The following is a 20,931-nucleotide window of genomic DNA, read 5'->3' as shown; positions in this document are numbered from 1 at the left end:
ACATAAATTGGCCGAGTTGAAGGTATTTGTTACCTACAGATGTCTCCATTTAATCCCCAGGAAAACAAATCGTTAAAAAAAACTTTTATGTAAACTTAAACATACATTTTTAACAACAATATTAACAACAACAAATGCATTTTAACAAGGATTACATCGCAGTTAACAAAGGAAAACGTTCTAGAACAAACGAAATGTGACTATAACCGAAAGAAGCATCAGTACCTCCAGCAGTAGATTGGTTCCCGCCCCACTCTCCACATAGATGCATTGGTCATCCTGCAACCTGTGGTTCTCGCTGCACTGGCATTCGCCCCACTGGCACGTCATAGCGCTTGGAGCCGGAGTATCGTTCTTTGTACTGGACTGCATCCGACAATCGGCGTCGTTGCGGCAATAGGCTCCGTATGGAATAATCGCATCACAAATGAGAGCTTCGTGTGTCTGAGGCTCTTCCTCCTCGTCCGTGTGTCTGGAAATGTGGTTCATCGTTCTGGGATAGTGAGTCGCTCGGCAGGAGCATCGGTGGTCCAGGCACTGACCACCGGCACCCAGTTTCACCTGACATGGAGGACTGTGCTCGCACTTCTCGCCAAAAGCTATTCCGGATATGCACATGGTCAGGTTCCGGTTGTGGACGAAGCTCTCCGAGCAGCCGCATTTCTTAATCTTGGGCAGACAAATCGAGGCGCCACAACTGCCGCAATCCATGTCCTCACGACAAGAGGACTCTGGAAATTGAAAAAAGGATTAATAGACGCATAAGCAGGAGAAGCATAAGCATCTGTAGTCACTTACGCAGCACGGCCAGGCAGAGACCCTGATGCTCTTCAAAGTTCGCGCGGCACAAGCATTTGTTTTCTGGCGGATGGCAGAGACTGAACCTATCCGCCAGCTGACATTGTCGGGAAAACTCGCATTTCCCTGCCAGAGGCACTACTTCCGGAAGGCAACGTCTTCGATCCTCGCTTGGCACATAGCCCTGCGAACAGATGCACTGATCTCTGCGAGAATCGCACTCCGCATGGCGCTGAGAACAGGGACACGGACCTCCGATTATGTTCGTCAGTTTCTGCTCGAGAGGAGAGCAGGGCACGCGTTCGCCGGATCCACGTGCCAAGCAGTAGCAGTTGTTATCCAGGCATCTGCCCCGATCGAACTGGACACACTGTTGGTCCGAGGTGCATGCCAGTTCCAGGAGATCCTCCGATTTTCCAAAGAGCGCCTGCAGCACCAGTAAATAGAAAACCACGAGGAGGGCCTGCATTTCGTGTACTGCACTTCTATGCAATGCCTTATCTGAGTTCTGATTTGAAAGCTCTGTAGCGTAATTCGAGCTTTAACTGAATAAAAAAAACACAAAATGGAACCATAAAGTTGTGCAGGTTCAACTAGCAGGTCAATATGTGATAATACTTATTTATTCAATGTATTGTTATTATCGTTATGAGGGTATATTTAAAGCTGTATTTAAAAAGCGAAAATGGCTAGGTTTATACTCCATTCAATTTAACGGCTTATCGCAATTACGATAATTGCTTCTTAATAATGCCGTTATTTAGCCGTTTCAGCGTAATTTTCATACGATCACGTCTTTAATTATCATATTTTGGTGTACTAATGGAACGGAAAATAACTTACGGAAATAACGATAGTATTATGCTTGGTGTTTTTAGAGTTAGAGAGTTCAAATTTTGTATGAATGGCTACTATACGACAAAACAATACGACGTGCCAAATTTCAACAGGATCGGCCGACTTTATCCTATAGCTGCCATATATCTGAACGAAAGGAAATGGTTTTTGGTAGAAATACCAACTTTGGTGTTCTTGAAGATAGAAGTTTGGGCTTTATTTATTAGATATTTTATTGTAATTAATTGGTTTTATTATGATATTCTTATAAGGATCGTCCAACTACATCCGATGTCTGCGATATATATTCTGTTTTAACTGCAAGGTTATATCAACTTCGGCTCGGATGTTTATAGAAAATAAAGCCATATAACTGATATATGTATTGGTTGAGGCTGAGACTCTGCTTTATATTTTTTAAGAAAAGAAAAGCAATTCTCCAGCTTCTAAGTTTGTTTGGCATTTTCACGACAATCCAGAGTCGATTGTTCATTTTCCACAGGGATCCTTTGCGACTGATCCTAAAATGTCTGAAATTCAACATTTTGGCTTCCGACCTTCTCAAGCATTTCCCAGTGAAAACTATTATTTTCGATTAATTTTTACACATTTTATTTGGAAGTTTTTTTCAAAATTATTAGTTAAGTTAAGTTTAAAATAAAATATTTACATTTTAGTGCATATTTTTTATCTATATATTTTCTTAAAATGTTTATCTTTCCAAAGTCCGTTTTAAATGGCGTTTTGTTTTCTTCAATCTGTTCTTCGGATGTGCATATACATGAAATCATGTTGGAAGCTAATATATCCAGCAATAAAAAAATTAAATTAAAAAAATTATTTTAATTAAATTATTTGTGAAATTTTCAGTTAGGGATTAAATGAAAGAAAAAACAAAACTGGTATACACACCTAATGTTACTCATAGTAGGATCGAACCACCAGCCAAAACCCAAATCCTTCGCCAAGTTACGATCGGGGATTCCATCCTCATCTCGATCGAAGGTGGAAAATTTGGAGCCCTGCTTAAGGCTCAACCGCGGGTCATACAATATAGTACAATTGCCAACATTTTTCACCTTGTAACCTTCGCTCCGATCGCCTACAACAAAGTTTTCGCATATACGCGTCCCCTCATAGGTGCTTAAAAGCACATCATGAGGGTTTGCATTCAATAAAAGGTGCAATCGTTCGAGTCCAATGAAGAACCAGTCAGCTAAAACACTTCCAAATCCACGTTCATAATCCTTATACGTGCGATTCAATGTTTCTAGAGAATAAGGTTTATTATAAACCCTCAACCATCCTGATCCATAATCATCGAATGAAACACAAAACACTCTAAACGGGTCTGAGCCTGGAAGTTGGATTTCGCGAAGGACTTTGTATTCCGTTTGGTTTCGTGGACAAGGATCTGGAAGATCTGAAAAAAGTCGATGTTTTATTTTTCAAATGACTGGATTCTGCTAACTTACCTATGATTTCTGTTTTCGGTGTAATCGGATTACTAATACTAGGCAGTGGAGTTGTAGGGACCCCTCCAGTATTTACTTTTGTTTTATTAGTCGACTCTGTTAAAATATTTGCTCCATTCTTTACTATTTCTCCCAACCTATCGATGTTTTCGCGGAACTGATTTGTCAACGTTGCAAGTTCATTTGTTTTCTTTAGGTCCCTATTTTGCTCTTTAAGTAGCTTGATTTCTTTATTTTTTTTATTTATTAGGGCGTTAAGATTTTCACTTTCCTGCTGCTTGGCAAGTAACCTCTCATATTTAACTTCAATGTCGTTAAGTTTACTCAGCACTTCCGTATATTTATCTTGCACTTCTGAGTGCCTTCTCTCCAAGTCCGAATGATCCGTTTTGAACTTTAATATCTCAGAATTTTTTTTTTGACCCTCGTCCTGCAACTCGAAATGCCTTCTAACCAAGTCCGAATAGTCCTGTTGGCATTTTGATATCTGGTCATATTTTTCCAGTCCCAACTCGGAATATCGTTTCTGAAGTTCCGAGTAGTCTGTCTTGCACTGTAGGAGCTGCACATCTTTCTCGTTACTTTTCTCAAAATATCGAAGTAGTGGCTTCACGATAGGGTAGCACACGGAAGCACACTGGTCCTCCTGCTCCTCCGACAGATAGCAGGACTGTGGATTTTTAATTCTATTTAGTTTTCAAAACAAAAATATTTCAAAATGTCAATTACTTCTTCAGATCCCACGGAGGTGGAAATTAGGAAAAAGGCAGAAATAAGGACCACTGGGATAATCATCTTGGAAAATCAAACTTTTGCGATCGAACGAAACTTGCTTCTAAAAGAATCACTAGAAATATTTCAACTGATGCTGCGAGTCTTGAAGCTCCGGCTTTTTAAAGCCATCCTCGGCCTTGACAGAGGTTCTGATAAGGAATTTGGAAATACCCACACATATAGAAAAGCCAAAATATTCCACAGGCTCAGTGTACGGATGGGATGTCAAAGGTTATACGTGATTAGAGAGACGTGATTAGCAACAAGAACATAAACCACGTTCTTAGCCGCATGTTGCGCTTAAGGGGTCTTCTAATGAAAAATTTTTTTATTTTTAGAAAATCGAGACTCTTTTTTTATAAAATTTTTTATTTATAAGATGTTTCAGAATATCTTCCTAGATGGCTTTTTAAAAACTTAATTCTTTTCGATGTTAGGGCCATTTTAGTTTCTTGGAAGTACATATACCGGTTTCCTCATATATCATATACATATACATATGTCACATATATATCATATACATGTACATATATCATATCTAAAGTTTTAACTTTAGATATCTAACAATATCTAACACTACCTATAATTTTTTAATTTTAAATATTTAAAAAAAAATTTCAAGTACAAAAAAAAAATTATTTTAAATAAAAAAAAAAGTTTTTAAAAACTCCTTGAAATTTGTTGTTCTAGACTAGAAGACCCCCTAATATTACATATATAGGTATAAATTTATGAAAATAAGAAGATCGTTAATGCTTAATAATGATTTATCTCACTTAATTAAGAAGAATCTATACTACTTACGATAAAAGGAATAAATTATAGGTAATTATAATATAGAGATTATCCTGATACCGCAAAATTAACGTCATAATTAAAAAGTCATTATTTTAATTACGATATTACAGTGAAATGAAGAGCATAATGATAATTTTACTGTCGTAGTTTCTCTTAAGCGGTAAGACAATAATGTCGATAATATCGTAACCATTTACGATATTAACGTCATAATCAAAAGGGATTAATTAATTTAAAATTGTTGCAATTACAACACTATAACGTTAAAATTAAAAGCATAATACTATCGTTATTTCCGTAAGTTATTTTCCGTTCCATTAGTACACCAAAATATGATAATTAAAGACGTGATCGTATGAAAATTACGCTGAAACGGTTAAATAACGGCATTATTAAGAAGCAATTATCGTAATTACGATAAGCCGTTAAATTGAATGGAGTATAAACCTAGCCATTTTCGCTTTTTAAATACAGCTTTAAATATACCCTCATAACGATAATAACAATACATTGAATAAATAAGTATTATCCCATATTGACCTGCTAGTTGAACCTGCACAACTTTATGGTTCTATTTGGTGTTTTTTTATTCAGTTAAAGCTCGAATTACGCTACAGAGCTTTCAAATCAGAACTCAGATAAGGCATTGCATAGAAGTGCAGTAAACGAAATGCAGGCCCTCCTCGTGGTTTTCTATTTACTGGTGCTGCAGGCGCTCTTTGGAAAATCGGAGGATCTCCTGGAACTGGCATGCACCTCGGACCAACAGTGTGTCCAGTTCGATCGGGGCAGATGCCTGGATAACAACTGCTACTGCTTGGCACGTGGATCCGGCGAACGCGTGCCCTGCTCTCCTCTCGAGCAGAAACTGACGAACATAATCGGAGGTCCGTGTCCCTGTTCTCAGCGCCATGCGGAGTGCGATTCTCGCAGAGATCAGTGCATCTGTTCGCAGGGCTATGTGCCAAGCGAGGATCGAAGACGTTGCCTTCCGGAAGTAGTGCCTCTGGCAGGGAAATGCGAGTTTTCCCGACAATGTCAGCTGGCGGATAGGTTCAGTCTCTGCCATCCGCCAGAAAACAAATGCTTGTGCCGCGCGAACTTTGAAGAGCATCAGGGTCTCTGCCTGGCCGTGCTGCGTAAGTGACTACAGATGCTTATGCTTCTCCTGCTTATGCGTCTATTAATCCTTTTTTCAATTTCCAGAGTCCTCTTGTCGTGAGGACATGGATTGCGGCAGTTGTGGCGCCTCGATTTGTCTGCCCAAGATTAAGAAATGCGGCTGCTCGGAGAGCTTCGTCCACAACCGGAACCTGACCATGTGCATATCCGGAATAGCTTTTGGCGAGAAGTGCGAGCACAGTCCTCCATGTCAGGTGAAACTGGGTGCCGGTGGTCAGTGCCTGGACCACCGATGCTCCTGCCGAGCGACTCACTATCCCAGAACGATGAACCACATTTCCAGACACACGGACGAGGAGGAAGAGCCTCAGGCACACGAAGCTCTCATTTGTGATGCGATTATTCCTTACGGGGCCTATTGCCGCAACGACGCCGATTGTCGGATGCAGTCCAGTACAAAGAACGATACTCCGGCTCCAAGCGCTATGACGTGCCAGTGGGGCGAATGCCAGTGCAGCGAGAACCACAGGTTGCAGGATGACCAATGCATCTATGTGGAGAGTGGGGCGGGAACCAATCTACTGCTGGAGGTACTGATGCTTCTTTCGTTTGTAGTCACATTTCGTTTGTTCTAGAACGTTTTCCTTTGTTAACTGCGATGTAATCCTAGTTAAAGTGCATTTGTTGTTGTTAATATTGTTGTTAAAAATGTATGTTTAAGTTAACATAAAATTTGTTTAGCGATTTGTTTTCCTGGGGATTAAATAAAGACTTCAGATGGTATAAATTACCTTAAACTTGCTCGATTTAAGTAAGGTGAATGGGAACTAGGAATCCGAATTAAAAAAACCAAGCTTAAACTAAACATCAATGAAGTGGGGGTTTCAAGCCTACAACTCGGAGTTTAATCGCGGGATTTTTAAATGCCATATATTGCTATATTCCGTATATTGTTAATATTCAATTTTTCCGTTATTTGAGTACTATTATTTCCAATCAACATTTAGTTGACTAAAATCGACGTCAATTTTTAAAATTGTTCAAAGTGAAAAACTCACAAAAAATTGCAAAAATCAGCCAAAAACCATATGATTTTCAACTTTTTTAAATGTTAGATGTTAGGAGGTTCCTGTGTAGATTCTACAATATTAACGATATCATCCACGATATCTTTTTTTCACAGTCAGTTTCAAATTTACCAATACACAATTTAAAATGCGATTGAAAAATGTTTCAATTTCAAATTTTTTGGTTTTGAAAAGCTTTCCAAATTTGCAAAAAGTGCCGTCTTTTAAGGATTTATCTTTTATAACTCGCCAAAAAATATTTTGATTGGTAAATATTAAGCCTTTCTAATCTCAGCGCTTCGAGTCCTATCATTTTAAGTCGAAATATCCCCGATATGCAATAAAAACAAATTATTTAAGTTTAAATTTGTACCGAAACTTTCATAGAACTATCGATAACTTTGTACAAGGCATAATAGAAAATATCGGTGCAATCGTTCCACCGCTAGGAAGAATCGCCGCCTGGGAATTACAAAACACGAGAAATAGCGATGTCGTTCAGCAATTTATTAATGAAAAGCACCGCTAACCAGGGTGTCCTGCTGACCGTCACCCGACAAGGTCACGTGCTGCGCGGCAAGCCACCAGGGGTGGCCCGTACTCTGGAGCAGCGACTACGAGGTGGGTACATGGCAGGTGGGCAGGTTGAAGATTGATGTAACCGACTTGGTTTCGTTTTCAGAAGAGACTGTTGCGGATGCCGAGGTGTCGGCCAGAATTAATATTGGTTTCCCGCAGCTGAAGGAGTCGCGATCGGCTCAACTGAAGACGCGCCTGGAACACCTGAAAGCCCAGCGAGCTAACAAGCAGCTGGAACAGCTGGCCAGGAACAATAAGCGTAAGAGTCATTGGTATTTAATTCCTGTTCTGTTCCAAAATTATCTTCCAATCTTTCCCCGCCACAGTTCTCATTGACCTGGAGAAGGTGCAACAGATTTATGTAAAGACCACGGGCCAACACGATCTCCGGCTGCTGGCGGATCACTACGGCGTCTTTGAACATCTTTTTGGCAGTGCCTACTTTGTGCCTCGTGTCCCGATTAGCATAAACTACCAATTGGGCGAGGGACTACTTTCTCCCGTCTATAATGGCAATGTTATCAAGCCGGCGGAGGCGGTCAAGGCTCCTGAGGTAAGCTTCGATGGCAAGGTGGATCCTATCACAGGAAAGGCTGCGAGTGGAGATACTTACTGGACTCTGGTGGCCACTAATCCGGATGCACACTACAGCCAAAAGGCAGCTGAGTGCCTGCATTGGTTTATGTGAGTGGTTTTCCTCAAAAGATTACCTTTACCTAATCTCCTTCTGTTTTTAGTGCCAACATACCCAATGGCCAGGTTAAGGAGGGTCAGGTGCTGGCCGAGTACTTGCCACCCTTTCCGCCACGGGGTGTGGGCTACCAGCGCATGGTATTTGTACTCTATAAGCAGGAGTCCCGCTTGGATCTCAGCTCCTATCAGCTGGCGGAGCAGGACTATGCCAATCTCGAGAAGCGCAGCTTCAGCACGTTGGACTTCTATCGCCAGAATCAAGACCAGCTGACGCCGGCGGGATTGGCCTTCTACCAAACCAACTGGGATGAGTCCCTGACGCAGTTCTACCACAATATCTTAAGTGGGTTGACTTCGTCACTAAATTAGCTTCATTGTTTTAAAAGTTGCCTTCTTGCAGAGCTCAAGGAGCCCGTCTACGAGTACGACTTCCCCAAGGCTTACTTGTCAGACCAGAAGTTCTTCCCCCTGAAGCAGCCCTTCAATCTTTACATGGACAAGCATCGCGACCAGAAGGTGCTCAACAAGGAGTACCTGGAACGCAAGCTCGCGCAAACGCATCCGTTCGAGGGACCCGAACAGCCACTCCGCTACCCCAATGCCCATCCCATTCGCGACGTTCCCTCCTGGCTGAGGACCGAGATCCGGAAACGTCGCCTGGGACAGGGACGCGTCCAGGACTACTAACTAGGTGGTTAATGTTGTTTTGTTTTAATTATAATTCACTGGAAGTACATGAGTGTCGTGTTAAAGTACACAGTTGCCTCTTGTCTGCAAAGCTACAAAACTACTTGGATTACATGTAGAGATTAGTGGTTACGGAATTGGAATCCTGTGATGCGTTAACAGTTGCCCAGAGAAATATCCATCATCAATGTGCTAATTTAATTAGTTTCGTTTTCTAAACCTTTTTGTTTTGTTTTTGCTTGCTCCTCGCAAGAATTGGTTAGGTTTTTGGCACAGTTACGATTTGTTAGCCTGGAAGAGTCCCTAAGTTTGCGCCTTGCCGTAGTTGCCCACCGGCGGCCTGTACATCTCCGGCAGAAACGAGGCCTGGGTGCGATTAAAAGCGTACTTCCGCTTCCCAATATTCTTGAGTACGTTGTCCATTCGAGTGCCCTGACTACGAGGATAAACAAGTCTTAGCGTTAGTTAGGGAAACGTAGAGCCGAACTTACCTCCTCATGGTGCTAAGCACATGGGGCACATGCTTGGCCGGCAGCTGGAACTCGCGCACCAACACCCGGCACTGCTCCAGGGTCACGGCCATGCCGGTGCGATCTTTGGCACTTTTGCAGGACGTAAACCTCAGGCCATCCATCAGCCGGCAGGCGTCCTCGGCCAGGTGCAGGATCTTGACATTCTTGGAAACATTCGCCCGCAGCTGATCCTCCATAAACTTCAGAAGCGTCTGCAGTGACTCCCCGGTATCGACGGAGCCGAGGCCCAGCTTGCGGTATCGTCCAAAGTACTGACTCAGCCGCAGGTAGTTGTCCCAGTTGGATCGATGTTGCTCCCGGGTCTGGCCCAGGGTCTCCGCAAAGCTGGCCTTCTCGTTGATGCCGATGTTGAAGAAGACGGGTGTGATCTTGAAGGAGATGGAAGTGCCGTTGCCGGGCAGCGAGTGCTCCGGCACCGGGAGCTGCACCTCCAGGGCCTGCCGCGAGCCGGTGATTCGGGGCGTGGGCGCCAACGCAGCCTCACCCTGGGCGCGCACCAGCTGGAAGCTGACCGCCGAGAGATCCTCGATGGCTATGCACATGTCGCTCCACATGTCGGCCTCGTCGCCGTAGAGCGTCAGCAGGCCCTCGAAGTAGGCCAGTGGACCCAGGTCACGGAGCATTACCAGGTAGCCCATGTCCAGTTCACTGCCCCACAGTCGGAGCATCAGGGAGCTGACCAACGCTGTCAACTGAAAACAAGGATAATCAATAGACTGGCTTTCCAGGAGGATCCTGTAGGGCTAAGATGACTTACCGCCTGTGAGAAGCAGACATCCCTGCGGTACATGATGCTCGCCTGCCGCTGGTTACACCGCACATCCTGCTGCAGCCGCTGGACGGAGTGCATCAGCCGGGCGGTCTTCAAAAGGCGGTCCATGGCATGGCGCAACTTCCGCATGCTCGGCCTGAGCTCCGCCGCCCAGTCAGTGGTCAGCGAGAGGTCCAAGCCGTCGGTGAACTTGTTCCCCTTTTTCACAGGCTGCTCGCCTCCCGACCCAGCTGCTCCTCCGCCTGCTGGCAACTGCAAGTCCAACTTGAATTTAGGCGCTGGCTCCGCCGCCGCCGCTCCAATTACATCCGGCGCTTGCTGAGGCACGACGGCGAATCCCTCGCGCTTGGCGGGGACCTTGGGATGACGCAGCCGGATGGCCGGACTGTCGCAGCGGCCGCAGAAGAACTTCAGCTTGCTGACCAGGCACATCACACTGGCTTCGATGTTCAGCTGGGTGAGATCCAGCGGCTCCGGCTCCTCGGTGGGCCCGTAGTAGTTGGCCGACGGCGAGGAGCTCATCAACTTGGTGTCCAGGAAACCGGCGGCCGGCTGCTGCAGGCGGTCGCATCTCTCCCGGTTGATCTCGTCGAGATCAATTAGCTGCAGCGGGGCCTGTGCCGGAGTTGCGGAGGAGGTGGTGGCAGTGGGCTGCCAGGCCAGAGGCAGCGATTGATATGTGGCCTCCGCTTCAAGATCCTCGTGGCTGCCGCTCTGTTCCAGGCTGCGCAGGTGATCGTTGTAGCACTTGACCACATGCTGCAGCGAATCAATGGCCCGGATGTCCAGTGAACTGGAGGGCGAGTTGTTGCTCGGATGCCAGCTGTTGGAGCGCATAAGTGGCGGCTGCGCACGCGGCCAGAGATCCGGTGGCGCCACCACCGGCGTGGCAAAGTCCTCCAGCTCTGGGGACTTTAGTTCCAGGGCGGTTAGCTGCTGAGTTATCTTCCGGAACGGTGACATCGGCTCCATCATGACATTCTCCGGCTCCTCGATGATTCGATGGCGTTCGATGAAGGCCACCCCCTCCTCCACAATGCTCGGCTCCCAGATGTTTAAAAGAGATCGGGTGCGGGCCACCATTTGGTTGCACAGCGGCATCATATCCTTGGCACTCCGCCGACTGGCCAACTGCAGGAGCTGGGACATCAGCTCCACGATCTCCTTGCGCAGCTGCTTGGTGGCCTGGACGGCGTCATTGGCCGCCTGCACCTTGAAGGCGTTGCTCTGCCCCTGCTTCCACGACTTGCTCTCCTGAAGGAGCCTGGAATTGAAGATGGATTAGATAACGATAGGTTGGTGGGAGATCAGAAGCTCCACTTACTTGATCAGACTACCGCATTTGCGGGCCTTGGAATCGTAGCGGGTAAAGGCCCCCACGGTGACCACGTCGAGGAGACCGCGTCGCTGCATTGTATCGTTCTGGGCCCACATCCGCTGCACGTGCAGGTTCACGGGCAGAAACTCCAGAGCCTCGTCCGCCTTGGCTGTCGATCGCTTGAACGAGATCCCGTCGCGGGCCAGTTGCTGAATGTTCTGTTTGGCCTGCGAGTAGTCCTTCAGCAGGCGGAGATGCTCCTCCAGCAAGTTCATCTGGCGCCAGCGCCACTCGCCGCTCAGCTCCCCCATGCCCGAGATCTCCTGCAGCAGTTCCTTCTCCCGCTGAATCCAAATGGAGAGCAGTTGCTGGGGCAGCAGGCAGCACAGCCGTGACTCCAGAAGCGTCTCTTGGACGCTGATGTCGGCGCCCATGGAGGAGTGGAGGCGATAGGTGTGCAGGCGGGGATTCACGCACACCCGCTGGAGGCCACACTGCTGGGGCACGAACAGCTTGACTCCCAGCTTCGGGGGCAGCGACTGGGTGCGACGATGGGCTGGTGATTCAAAAATAAAAATTTTATTTTATTCAAAATTACTATTTTTTGTGGATTTGTCTATCTTATAAAAAGCGAAAGGGGGTTATTTTCAAATCAAGTTGAAAAGTGAAGAAGATCTTCACCGATTTGATTTGTCCTAGTTTATACGAGAGCTATATATGTATAGAATAACGTGTTAAAATTTGGAACCGATTGGATTAATAGGTTTTGAGTAACCTCATGCGCCAGTCGTAAAAACACTGTTTCGAGAAAAACGCGTTTAAAGTTATGAGACGGTTCTCGCCGTCTATATATATCTATATCGCCGAGTTTTTTGAGTTTTTTTATCAAGAAATTTTTAAATTTTCAATTGAAATTTTAAAGGAGCATTCTTGAATAGTCATAGGTTCGAATTAAATTTAAAAAAAAATCGATTTTTTGAAACGGAGAATGGGGCGGTGTCCCCTTAAAAGCAAAAGGAATTTTTAAATTTATTTCTAAAATTTTTTATTTAATTATCATTGACTTTGAAGATTATTTTTCTTTGTTTTTAAAGTCATTTATTAAGTAGTCATTAGTCAGTTAAGTATTTAGTTTATTAGTTAGTTAGTTAGTTATATAACTAGTAAGTTAATTAAGTAGTCAGGCTAGGCTTGGCATTTATTTTTATTTAATTTAAAGATATGTATTAAAATTAATAAATACATTTTGTTTATATTTAATTAATTATTTATTGTTTTAATTATTTAATTCTACTAATTATAGTTGAAAATGTTATATTTCAATTAAGAATTAATATAAATAATTAATAAATATAATTAAATTCAAATACAGAAAAAACAAATTAATTAAAATAATAATTTAAGAAAAAAAAATGTTTCCTCTAATGCGTCGCCTTATATAGGCTCAACCAGAATCGGTTGCGAATTATAGCAAAATCGGACCTCTTTTTATTTTTATAATTTTTTTGCCTTTTTTAAGCAGAACTGCTTATTAATTAAAAAACTAAATCCAATTGGATAAAATACCAAGATCTAGGAATGGAGAAGTAAACTCACCTCGTCTGCCTGTGACTCCTGTTCCTGCAGTTGCCAAGTTTCCAGCTCCAGCTCCTCCACCTCCGCCGGCAGCATCAAACAGCTGGGTGCTGGAACGCGGCGGTCCATTGCCCGCCTGGCCAGGCTCCACAGCGGCATCCGGCGACCAGGTGGTCAGCGTTATGAATCCACACTCGCCGCGCGGGGAGGTCAGCGGCAGGTGTAGCCACGACGTGTCCTGGATGGCGCCGAGCGACACCTCGGCATAGCCCAGCGGCAGAGACGTCTGCGTCATCCGTTCGCGGACGTCCATCACACTGAAACGCAGCCGGGTGCTGGAGGAGAAGCCTCCGCTGCGCTGGAAACGCATGGTGCAGAGGAATTGCGGTGTCCGCGTCCGCTCCTGGAGCTCGGTACGGGCATGCTCCCGCCAGAGACCCGCATCCTCGCCGCTGCCCGGTGGCAGGAAGGAACAGATCACCTGCGGGCTGGGCGACCGGCCGAGGGCGTCCGTCGGCAGGCTGTCGCAGGAGAGCGCTGTCTCGCAAATGGGCAGCTCCGAGAGATCGATATCTGGAATAGGTGATGATCATGTTACAAACAATAAGGAACTAATGGGGAAACAGCAACGGAAACAGAAACAGAAACAGAAACAAACGAGTTTATAAGCATAACAAATTTTATTCCAAGAATAGCTATTCCGGTTAGTCCGATTCTCGTATCGGTTTACAACATATATATCTAGTTATGTGGGAATGATAGGCAATGGCAGTTTAATGAGACTGTGCAGATGGTAATTTTTGGAATCAAAACAAGGAATAACAATAAATTCGTTAGTTAAGGGGCAGCCGAAACCGAATGAGATGCTTGGAACTGAGCGAGAGGTTAGAGGGTGTAAGTGGGTGAGGTGGATTCTGGTTATCTAATTAGACAATTCAGTACGCCAACTATCCCGGTTAGAACTGTATAAGATCACCTTCAAAGGGCGCCTCCTCCACCGGCTCCTGGCGCTGCACCGGTTGCTGCACTGGCGCCGGCTCAATGGGCAACATCATGGGCATGCCCAGGTCGATGTGGTTGCCCATGGTGTTCGCAGTGCCACCGGGCACTTGGGACCTTCGTAGTTGTTCCTTCAAATGGCTGATAAGCAAGTCCAGATTATAGCTGGAGGCCTGTTCGATGCACTGCGCCCAGGCCAATCGTTCCGCGGCCGAATAGCTGATGAACTGCTCTGAGGGGCTATCCTTAAAATCTGAAAGAATCCCCAAAGATCTGCCATGAAAACTATCAAAGCTCGGAGGAGGACAAGCACTCACCTATGTCAAAGACGTAGCCCTCGGGATCGGCCTCCCTATTTTGGATGCGGACGTGACAGTTCTCCAGTACCAGGACGCCGGCCACTGGGGATTTGGGGTCCTTGTCCTTGAGGTAGAACAGTAAATTGCCACGCAGTTTACACCACCGTTCAACTCTGACTGTGGGTAGAATGGAGTGCATAAGCCAAGGATCTGTGAGCGGTGATTGTGTGGGTGTTTATGAGGTGTCTGGATGCTGGGAAGCAATATGAGCATGTCAAGTGCGGGGGACAAGGTGCAAAAATCCTAATGAATCCGACAGTCTTTCCACAAGAGCTTTTAAGTCGACATATTAACAAAGACTATGTAAGTCTTCAATCATCTTGTTTTGTTTCTACTGTCCCCATTTATGACTAAACGGGGGCTCGGGTGAGTGTGCTTCAAGGGGTGAGATAACGGTTCATGTGTTTGTAAGTTGGATGTGGAGCTTACCTTCGCTGCGCCACAGGAATCCCTCCTGACGGTCGATGACGATGAGCAGGCCCTCCTTGTCGAACCTTGTCGCTGGATTGCTGGCCAGAGAGTTCAGCTCGGACTTGTTAAAGCGCATGGCGATGGTGGCGGCGTTGATGGCCTGGCCGGAGAACAAACTCATTCGATTAGCAAGTGTGTGGGTCATAAAGATGCGCCATAGATGGACTGGCACGCCTCAAGCCCATCCGGAATAAATAATTCACGGCAATTACACGCCACGCGAGCGATGTGTACGTGCCATTGAGTATTTTTTTATTCTTTTTTTTTTACTTTCTGGCATTTAATCCACTTATTGGCGGATAAAGATTGTCTCTCAACTGTCTTATCTTTGGTTTAGTCAATCCATGAAGATTTCATATTATTATACCCTTGCAGAGGGTATTATAATTTTGTCCAAAAGTGTGCAACGCAGTGAAGGAGACATCTCCGACCCTATAAAGTATATATATTCTTGATCAGGATCACCTCCTGAGTTGATATGAGCATGTCCGTCTGTCCGTCTGTCCGTCTGTCCGTCTGTCCGTCTGTCTGTCCGTCTGTCTGTCTGTCCGTTTCTACGCGAACTAGTCTCTCAGTTTTGAAGCTATCGTCTTGAAACTTTGCACACACCCTTCTTTCCTTTGCACGCAGTATATAAGTCGGAACGGCCCGGATCGGCCGACTATATCCTATAGCTGCCATATAACTGATTGATCGGAAATGGTATAACTTTGGTGTTTTTAGAGTTAGAGAATTCAAATTTGACAAGAGAGCTATTTTTGGCAAACCATTACGACATGCCAAATTTCATAAGGATCGGCCGACTATATCTTATAGCTGCCATATAACTGAACGATCGGAAATGACCCAACTTTCGTGTTTTTATACCCTTGCAGAGGGTATTATAATTTTGGTCAAAAGTGTGCAACGCAGTGAAGGAGACATCTCCGACCCTATAAAGTATATATATTCTTGATCAGGATCACCTCCTGAGTTGATATGAGCATGTCCGTCTGTCCGTCTGTCCGTCTGTCCGTCTGTCTGTCCGTCTGTCTGTTTCTACGCGAACTAGTCTCTCAGTTTTAAAGCTATCGTTTTGAAACTTTGCACACACCCTTCTTTCCTTTGCACGCAGTATATAAGTCGGAACGGCCCGGATCGGCCGACTATATCCTATAGCTGCCATATAACTGATTGATCGGAAATGGTATAACTTTGGTGTTTTTAGAGTTAGAGAGTTCAAATTTGACATGTGAGCTATATTTGGCAAAACATTACGTCATGCCAAATTTCATAAGGATCGGCCGACTATATCCTATAGCTGCCATATAACTGAACGATCGGAAATGACCCAACTTTCGTGTTTTTGAAGATAGAAAGCTGGAACTTAGTACAGATTTAATTCTTGGTCAGTTGATCCAACCTACCAAATTTCATTAGGATCGGCCGACTATATCCCATAGCTGCCATATAACTGAACGATCGGAAATGGTATTTGGTAGAAATATCAACTTTCGTATTTTTGAAGATAGAAGTTTGGGACTTTTTTTAGATTTTGTATTGTAATAAATTGGATTATATATTCCTATTCCCATAAGGATCGGCCAACTATATCCGATGTTTGCGATATATATCCGGTTTTAACTGCAAGGGTATATAAACTACGGCTCCGCCCGAAGTTAGCTTTCCTTTCTTGTTTTTATGAAAACTTTTGGTTTTCTTGGGTAGCGGGTGGGCGTGGATGGATTACCCGAGGGTACACATACATACCTCTTGCTCCTGCGCCTCCTTTTGCTCCTGCGCCTACTCCTGCCTCCAGCCACCTCCTCTTACTGCTCCTTCGACCTCGTTACTCTTCCTCTTTCCCTCTCTGGTTTCTGCTATGTTGTTATTTTTCCTGCAGATTGCTCAGCTGGCGGGGCTGATGTCGTCCCTTGGCCGCTGCTTCGTCATTGGCTGCTCCCGGTGGCTCATCCGAGTGGCTGATATAAAGGCACACGATTAAGTCCAGCCCTTTGTTTATTCCAATAATTAAATTTGGCAGAGTCGAGATAACCGAGAGCTAGAGGTGGTTGGGGGCCAAACGACTATCGTGTTGGCACGATATCGAATATCGAATGTTTCATATCGATTTTCAATCCCAGTATTTTTCTATATCAGAGCCTTGGTTAGAGATGGCACAGTATATAATTATCGAATGTGTTATCGCAGCTTAAATTTAAAAAAGATGAGATGGCGGTTACAAAATATTTAACCATACTGAATACTGCCCCCAGAAATCCCATAATAACTCCACACCCGGCGCTAGATATCTAACAATTTTTATGTCAAAGATGCAATTTTTTTTAAACAATACATAAATATAACATTTTACTATAAACGGGAAGGAGCCACATTTTGGGTCTACATTTACAAAGTTCATATGGGTAGATCAGGGGATAATAGCTACTAGGCGTTCAAACTCTAATGTCTGGCCAAATGAAAACGACTGCTCTTGATGTCAACGTTAAAACGGCGAGCCCATTCCGCCAGTTCATCGAACTAAAAAGAAAATTTACTATGATTAGTTGGAATGTAATTAGTTAGGTTTTATGGACTTACTCCTTCGCCGTCTACGACATTATCGCAGAAGCTCAGGTCGAGTAATTGCAGCTTGGGGCAACCAACCAGGATGCTAAGAAATAGAAAAAAAACATCACTTATAAGGTAGAGGTCTAGATTACCATATATACTTACTCGTAGACTCGTTCATGCGTTAGACTTATCATGCCCATGAGGTCCAGTTGCTCCAGGTTCTTGCCCAGCGCCGCAATATGCATGAGATCACGTTCGGTGGTACCACGCACCGCCGATAGGAAGAGCTTCCTCAGCTTGGGACAGTTGGTCAGCAGCTTAAGCAGCCCATCGCCCAGCGAAGACTCACGCAGGCTTAGCGGTTCAAGAAGGAATCTGTTTTAAAAGAAATAAGATTTTCGAACTTGAAGAGCGACCTACCACCAGCCAAGATCTAATTCTTCGAGTTGATGCAGCTTGGTAATGAACTGCAGCCCCCGGGTGGTGAGAAAATGTGCCTTCCACAGATCCAACGTAATTAGCTGGGTATTGTACGTGGCCAGGTGTTCAACAACATCATCCATGTTGACAGAGACTCCACAAAAGGCTGGGTATATAATAAAAAAAAAATATAGAAAAATAGAAGAAAAATAGTTTGTTCATTTTTTGAGTCTCACCCAAGTTTAAGTGCTTCAGCTTGCGATTGCTCTCGAGCATGCTCAGTAGCAGCTCGGTCTCGAAGGCCGTTTGGAAGAGATCGAGCCGCTCCAGGTTCTTAAGATTGGCCAGACAGGAGAAGTTCAGCAGTGGTGGATCGGTGGCGCAATTGCGCAGACTCAATTCTGCAAAGATGACAAATGGTTGGGATCCATAGTATCAGTAATAAGGATTTACCTACCAGTCAGGTTATCACAGACTATTCCCACGGTTTCAATGCAGCTTGCATTCAGAAACTTGCAGGAGCTCAGCCGCAGGTGGGTAAGATTGTCGCCGCGTTGGGTGAGGAATCTAAAAAATACAAAGAATAGGACACATTGGTTTATATTCTATTTAGAAGTGGAAATCTATAACCTACTTCTTGAACTCGGTGGGCGAGATATTGCCCATCCCACCGCACCAGGACAGGTCCAGTTTGCGCAGCATCGTTGCCCTGCTGGCCAGAGTGCAGAGAAGCTCCGAGCTGGCCAAATGCCAATAGGGCTTCAGGCTCAGCTCCCCGTATAGCAGCGGGTGTATGGATATATCGTAAAAGGTGCGCGACACCCGACCCACGAGGAACAGGGACTTTAAGTCCAGGTAGCTAAGTATGCGCAACAGGATCTCGAAGGGTAGGTCCGTAAGACAGAGACGTGGCACTGGCGCCTCGGCCGTTTCATCCACTTGATTCTCAAGCAGAAACTGGGTTAGGTCGTTGTTGATAAACTCATGCAGCTTGGTGGCTCCATCCTGGCCACAATTTGGCTGAAACTTTAGAGTACGCAACTTGCAGCTAATGGGTCCATCGCCAATTTCCTCCGAAGACGATGTCAGCGGTGGCGGTGTCGGCGTTGAAGGCGCACTTGCCACTTGCCTGTGCTGGAGGCGCTGCCTGCCCATTAGGTTATGTATTCGAGAAACGGTTCTTCCGCACAGCATGATGGCATCAATTTCTGTGTAGTAGAACAGGCGGCTATGATTGAAGTCGATGCGCAGCGTTCTAAACGAAAACCTTTGAATATCTGAACTTTTATTGGCACTTTTAGGGAATCTCACTTGGTTATTATGGTGGTCTTCTTAATGGGAGGTGCAAAGCGTCGTGCCTCCCTGCCCGGTCCCAGCTTGGCATCGTTGTCTGTGGCCTCCCAAAGGCAAGTCCAATTTTTGGTTATGCCATAGGCCCAAATTCGTACCACGGCGCCGGGATTAAAGGTCTCGAAAATGGCCACCTCCGTAGGCACTACAAACTCCTCAAAGTAGACAACTGCAACAATAGGGTTAATCAGTTTTCTTTGGAGAGCGGGGAAAGCGATAACTCACCTATATAATCATGGGTGTCCACCTTGGGCATATTCTGGGCTTGAATCTCCCGTGTGGCGGATGGAGCCTTCAACCACCAGTCGCCATAGGTGCGCTGGAATTCAAAAGATTATTGATTGATTAAATCACCATTTCACTATGACCTCACCATTGTATAGGTCTCCGGATAATCCCCATATGCGGGATACTTGGTAGGACGTCCAATTATATTCGCCGCAGTGTACGAGATACTGTAGTCGATGCCGTATTGGGAGCTAAAGTCTAGAACGCCCAACACATACTGCTCAAGATAGTAGCCCTGATCGGGTGGCTCCGGCTGCATCTTGCTGCCGCAACCGAACCAGCCGCCATACTCGCGCTGCCGTCCGCCGTTCCGCTGCTGCCTCAGCATGGCCGTGAAATCTACCAGAGCGTCCGGCTGTTCGGCGTCGTTCGAGGGATCTTCGATGTTGTAGGCCCGCAGGGACATGGCCTTCGGGGCCAGCAGCGGGCCGTAAGTGAGTCTCAGCGTGTCGACCGACCAGAGTCCCAGTAGAGCCGCTCCAGAAGAGTCGCCCCAGCCACCAAGACGACCACCCGCTTCTTCTGACGACGCGTACCACGGCAGGCGCGGCGCATAACCAAGCCAGAGTCGCCGCTTCTGTCCAAGATTCTGTTCTGTTCCGCCTCCTGTTTGGCTCTCTTCTCCAGTTGCCTCTCTGTGGGCTTCTGTTGCTCTCGTCGCTCTGCTGCTGGCAAGGATTTGTTGTATGTCAAGGGTAATGATGATCCTTGAGTGCTGACGCTCGTCCTTGGAACCGCCTTGGCCAGTGCTGGTGAGGTCACGTTGCTGGGCCAGACCTTAATGGTCTCGCTTTTGTGGTATCGACTGTTGGTTTCCTCCCGGATTTCCGTTGCTAATCCAATTAGGGCTCTTCCAAATGTCAAGTCCTCTTTGTGCTGTTTTTCCAGCTTTTCTTCCAATTCCTCCGTGCTCCGGAGCCGTATCCGCTGTTCGGTCTTGTCTATTGTCTCTTGGTCTCCCTTGGGTCGTCCGTTCTTGTTTGTATCTTTTATTGTTTGGTGAAACACGGAGGAAATTAGGAAAACTTTTGGCTCGAATGTTTAACGAAAACAATAATTCGAGGGCTGCAAGTCATGCACAATACACCACAATGAAAACACACTGCCAGGGCTACAGAGCAATTAACCAACACTGCTTGTTACACGATACGACCAAGACATCATTCAAGGATGATTTTGAGCTTGTTGCAAGCCAGCTAGAAGCCTAGCTTGGAAAGCGATACAATGCCTTTTGATTCAAAAATAACTGGATCATGGAAAGGGATTTGTCTTTTCATCCTAAAGTTACTTGATTATTAAAACATTACCATGTTACCATATCAATAAAAAATGTAACTTAAGAAGATTAATTAAAATTTAAAATTATTTTGTTTATTTTATTTTTTTTTATAATATCCTAGTTTATAAGGATTTTAATATTTATTTTTCAATATAAAGTTCTAGAAACATCTGTTTTGCATGAT

The 20,931-nt window shown here is 45.3% G+C and overlaps 5 protein-coding genes across 8 annotated transcripts; 2 read left to right on the top strand and 3 right to left on the bottom strand.

The window, feature by feature from the left end:
• Nucleotides 1–83: 83 nt before the first annotated feature.
• Nucleotides 84–1,291, bottom strand: LOC108134312 (tenascin). Its single transcript, XM_017253780.3, has 2 exons — nucleotides 799–1,291; nucleotides 84–731 (listed from the first exon to the last, which is right to left on the bottom strand). Exons 1-2 carry the CDS (start codon nucleotides 1,265–1,267, stop codon nucleotides 181–183), a joined length of 1,020 nt encoding a protein of 339 aa, XP_017109269.2. The 5' UTR covers nucleotides 1,268–1,291; the 3' UTR covers nucleotides 84–180.
• A 3,999-nt stretch (nucleotides 1,292–5,290) lies between these two features.
• Nucleotides 5,291–6,543, top strand: LOC108133728 (tenascin-like). The gene is made up of 2 exons (XM_017253779.3): nucleotides 5,291–5,821; nucleotides 5,889–6,543. The coding sequence occupies exons 1-2, from the start codon at nucleotides 5,353–5,355 to the stop codon at nucleotides 6,437–6,439; spliced, it is 1,020 nt and encodes a 339-aa protein (XP_017109268.2). The 5' UTR covers nucleotides 5,291–5,352; the 3' UTR covers nucleotides 6,440–6,543.
• A 756-nt stretch (nucleotides 6,544–7,299) lies between these two features.
• Nucleotides 7,300–8,930, top strand: mRpL38 (mitochondrial ribosomal protein L38). The gene is made up of 5 exons (XM_017253787.3): nucleotides 7,300–7,492; nucleotides 7,554–7,709; nucleotides 7,777–8,134; nucleotides 8,188–8,486; nucleotides 8,544–8,930. Exons 1-5 carry the CDS (start codon nucleotides 7,363–7,365, stop codon nucleotides 8,828–8,830), a joined length of 1,230 nt encoding a protein of 409 aa, XP_017109276.2. The 5' UTR covers nucleotides 7,300–7,362; the 3' UTR covers nucleotides 8,831–8,930.
• LOC108133732 (inositol polyphosphate-4-phosphatase type I A) lies at nucleotides 8,839–16,943 on the bottom strand. Of its 4 annotated transcripts, none has more exons than XM_070282984.1 (9): nucleotides 16,607–16,943; nucleotides 14,816–14,957; nucleotides 14,345–14,536; nucleotides 14,005–14,280; nucleotides 13,050–13,601; nucleotides 11,460–12,009; nucleotides 10,121–11,399; nucleotides 9,322–10,055; nucleotides 8,839–9,266 (listed from the first exon to the last, which is right to left on the bottom strand). In XM_070282984.1, exons 2-9 carry the CDS (start codon nucleotides 14,931–14,933, stop codon nucleotides 9,134–9,136), a joined length of 3,834 nt encoding a protein of 1,277 aa, XP_070139085.1. In that variant the 5' UTR covers nucleotides 14,934–14,957; nucleotides 16,607–16,943; the 3' UTR covers nucleotides 8,839–9,133. The 4 variants fall into 4 exon arrangements, with proteins under 4 accessions (XP_070139085.1, XP_017109273.2, XP_070139086.1 ...); XM_017253784.3 differs by having other exon boundaries at nucleotides 14,345–14,503; XM_070282985.1 differs by lacking the exon at nucleotides 16,607–16,943 and having other exon boundaries at nucleotides 14,345–14,579; nucleotides 14,816–14,948.
• A 232-nt stretch (nucleotides 16,944–17,175) lies between these two features.
• Nucleotides 17,176–20,722, bottom strand: Fbxl4 (F box and leucine-rich-repeat gene 4). The gene is made up of 10 exons (XM_017253786.3): nucleotides 19,554–20,722; nucleotides 19,406–19,499; nucleotides 19,142–19,349; nucleotides 18,465–19,085; nucleotides 18,288–18,397; nucleotides 18,067–18,231; nucleotides 17,831–17,996; nucleotides 17,573–17,764; nucleotides 17,438–17,510; nucleotides 17,176–17,377 (listed from the first exon to the last, which is right to left on the bottom strand). The coding sequence occupies exons 1-10, from the start codon at nucleotides 19,872–19,874 to the stop codon at nucleotides 17,300–17,302; spliced, it is 2,028 nt and encodes a 675-aa protein (XP_017109275.2). The 5' UTR covers nucleotides 19,875–20,722; the 3' UTR covers nucleotides 17,176–17,299.
• Between the last annotated feature and the right edge of the window lie 209 nt (nucleotides 20,723–20,931).

This window comes from Drosophila bipectinata, chromosome XR (genome assembly GCF_030179905.1).
Source record: "Drosophila bipectinata strain 14024-0381.07 chromosome XR, DbipHiC1v2, whole genome shotgun sequence".
NCBI lineage: Eukaryota > Metazoa > Arthropoda > Insecta > Diptera > Drosophilidae > Drosophila > Drosophila bipectinata.
The sequence above is the reverse complement of the archived record's forward strand: the minus strand, read 5'-3'. Positions and strand labels throughout refer to the sequence as shown.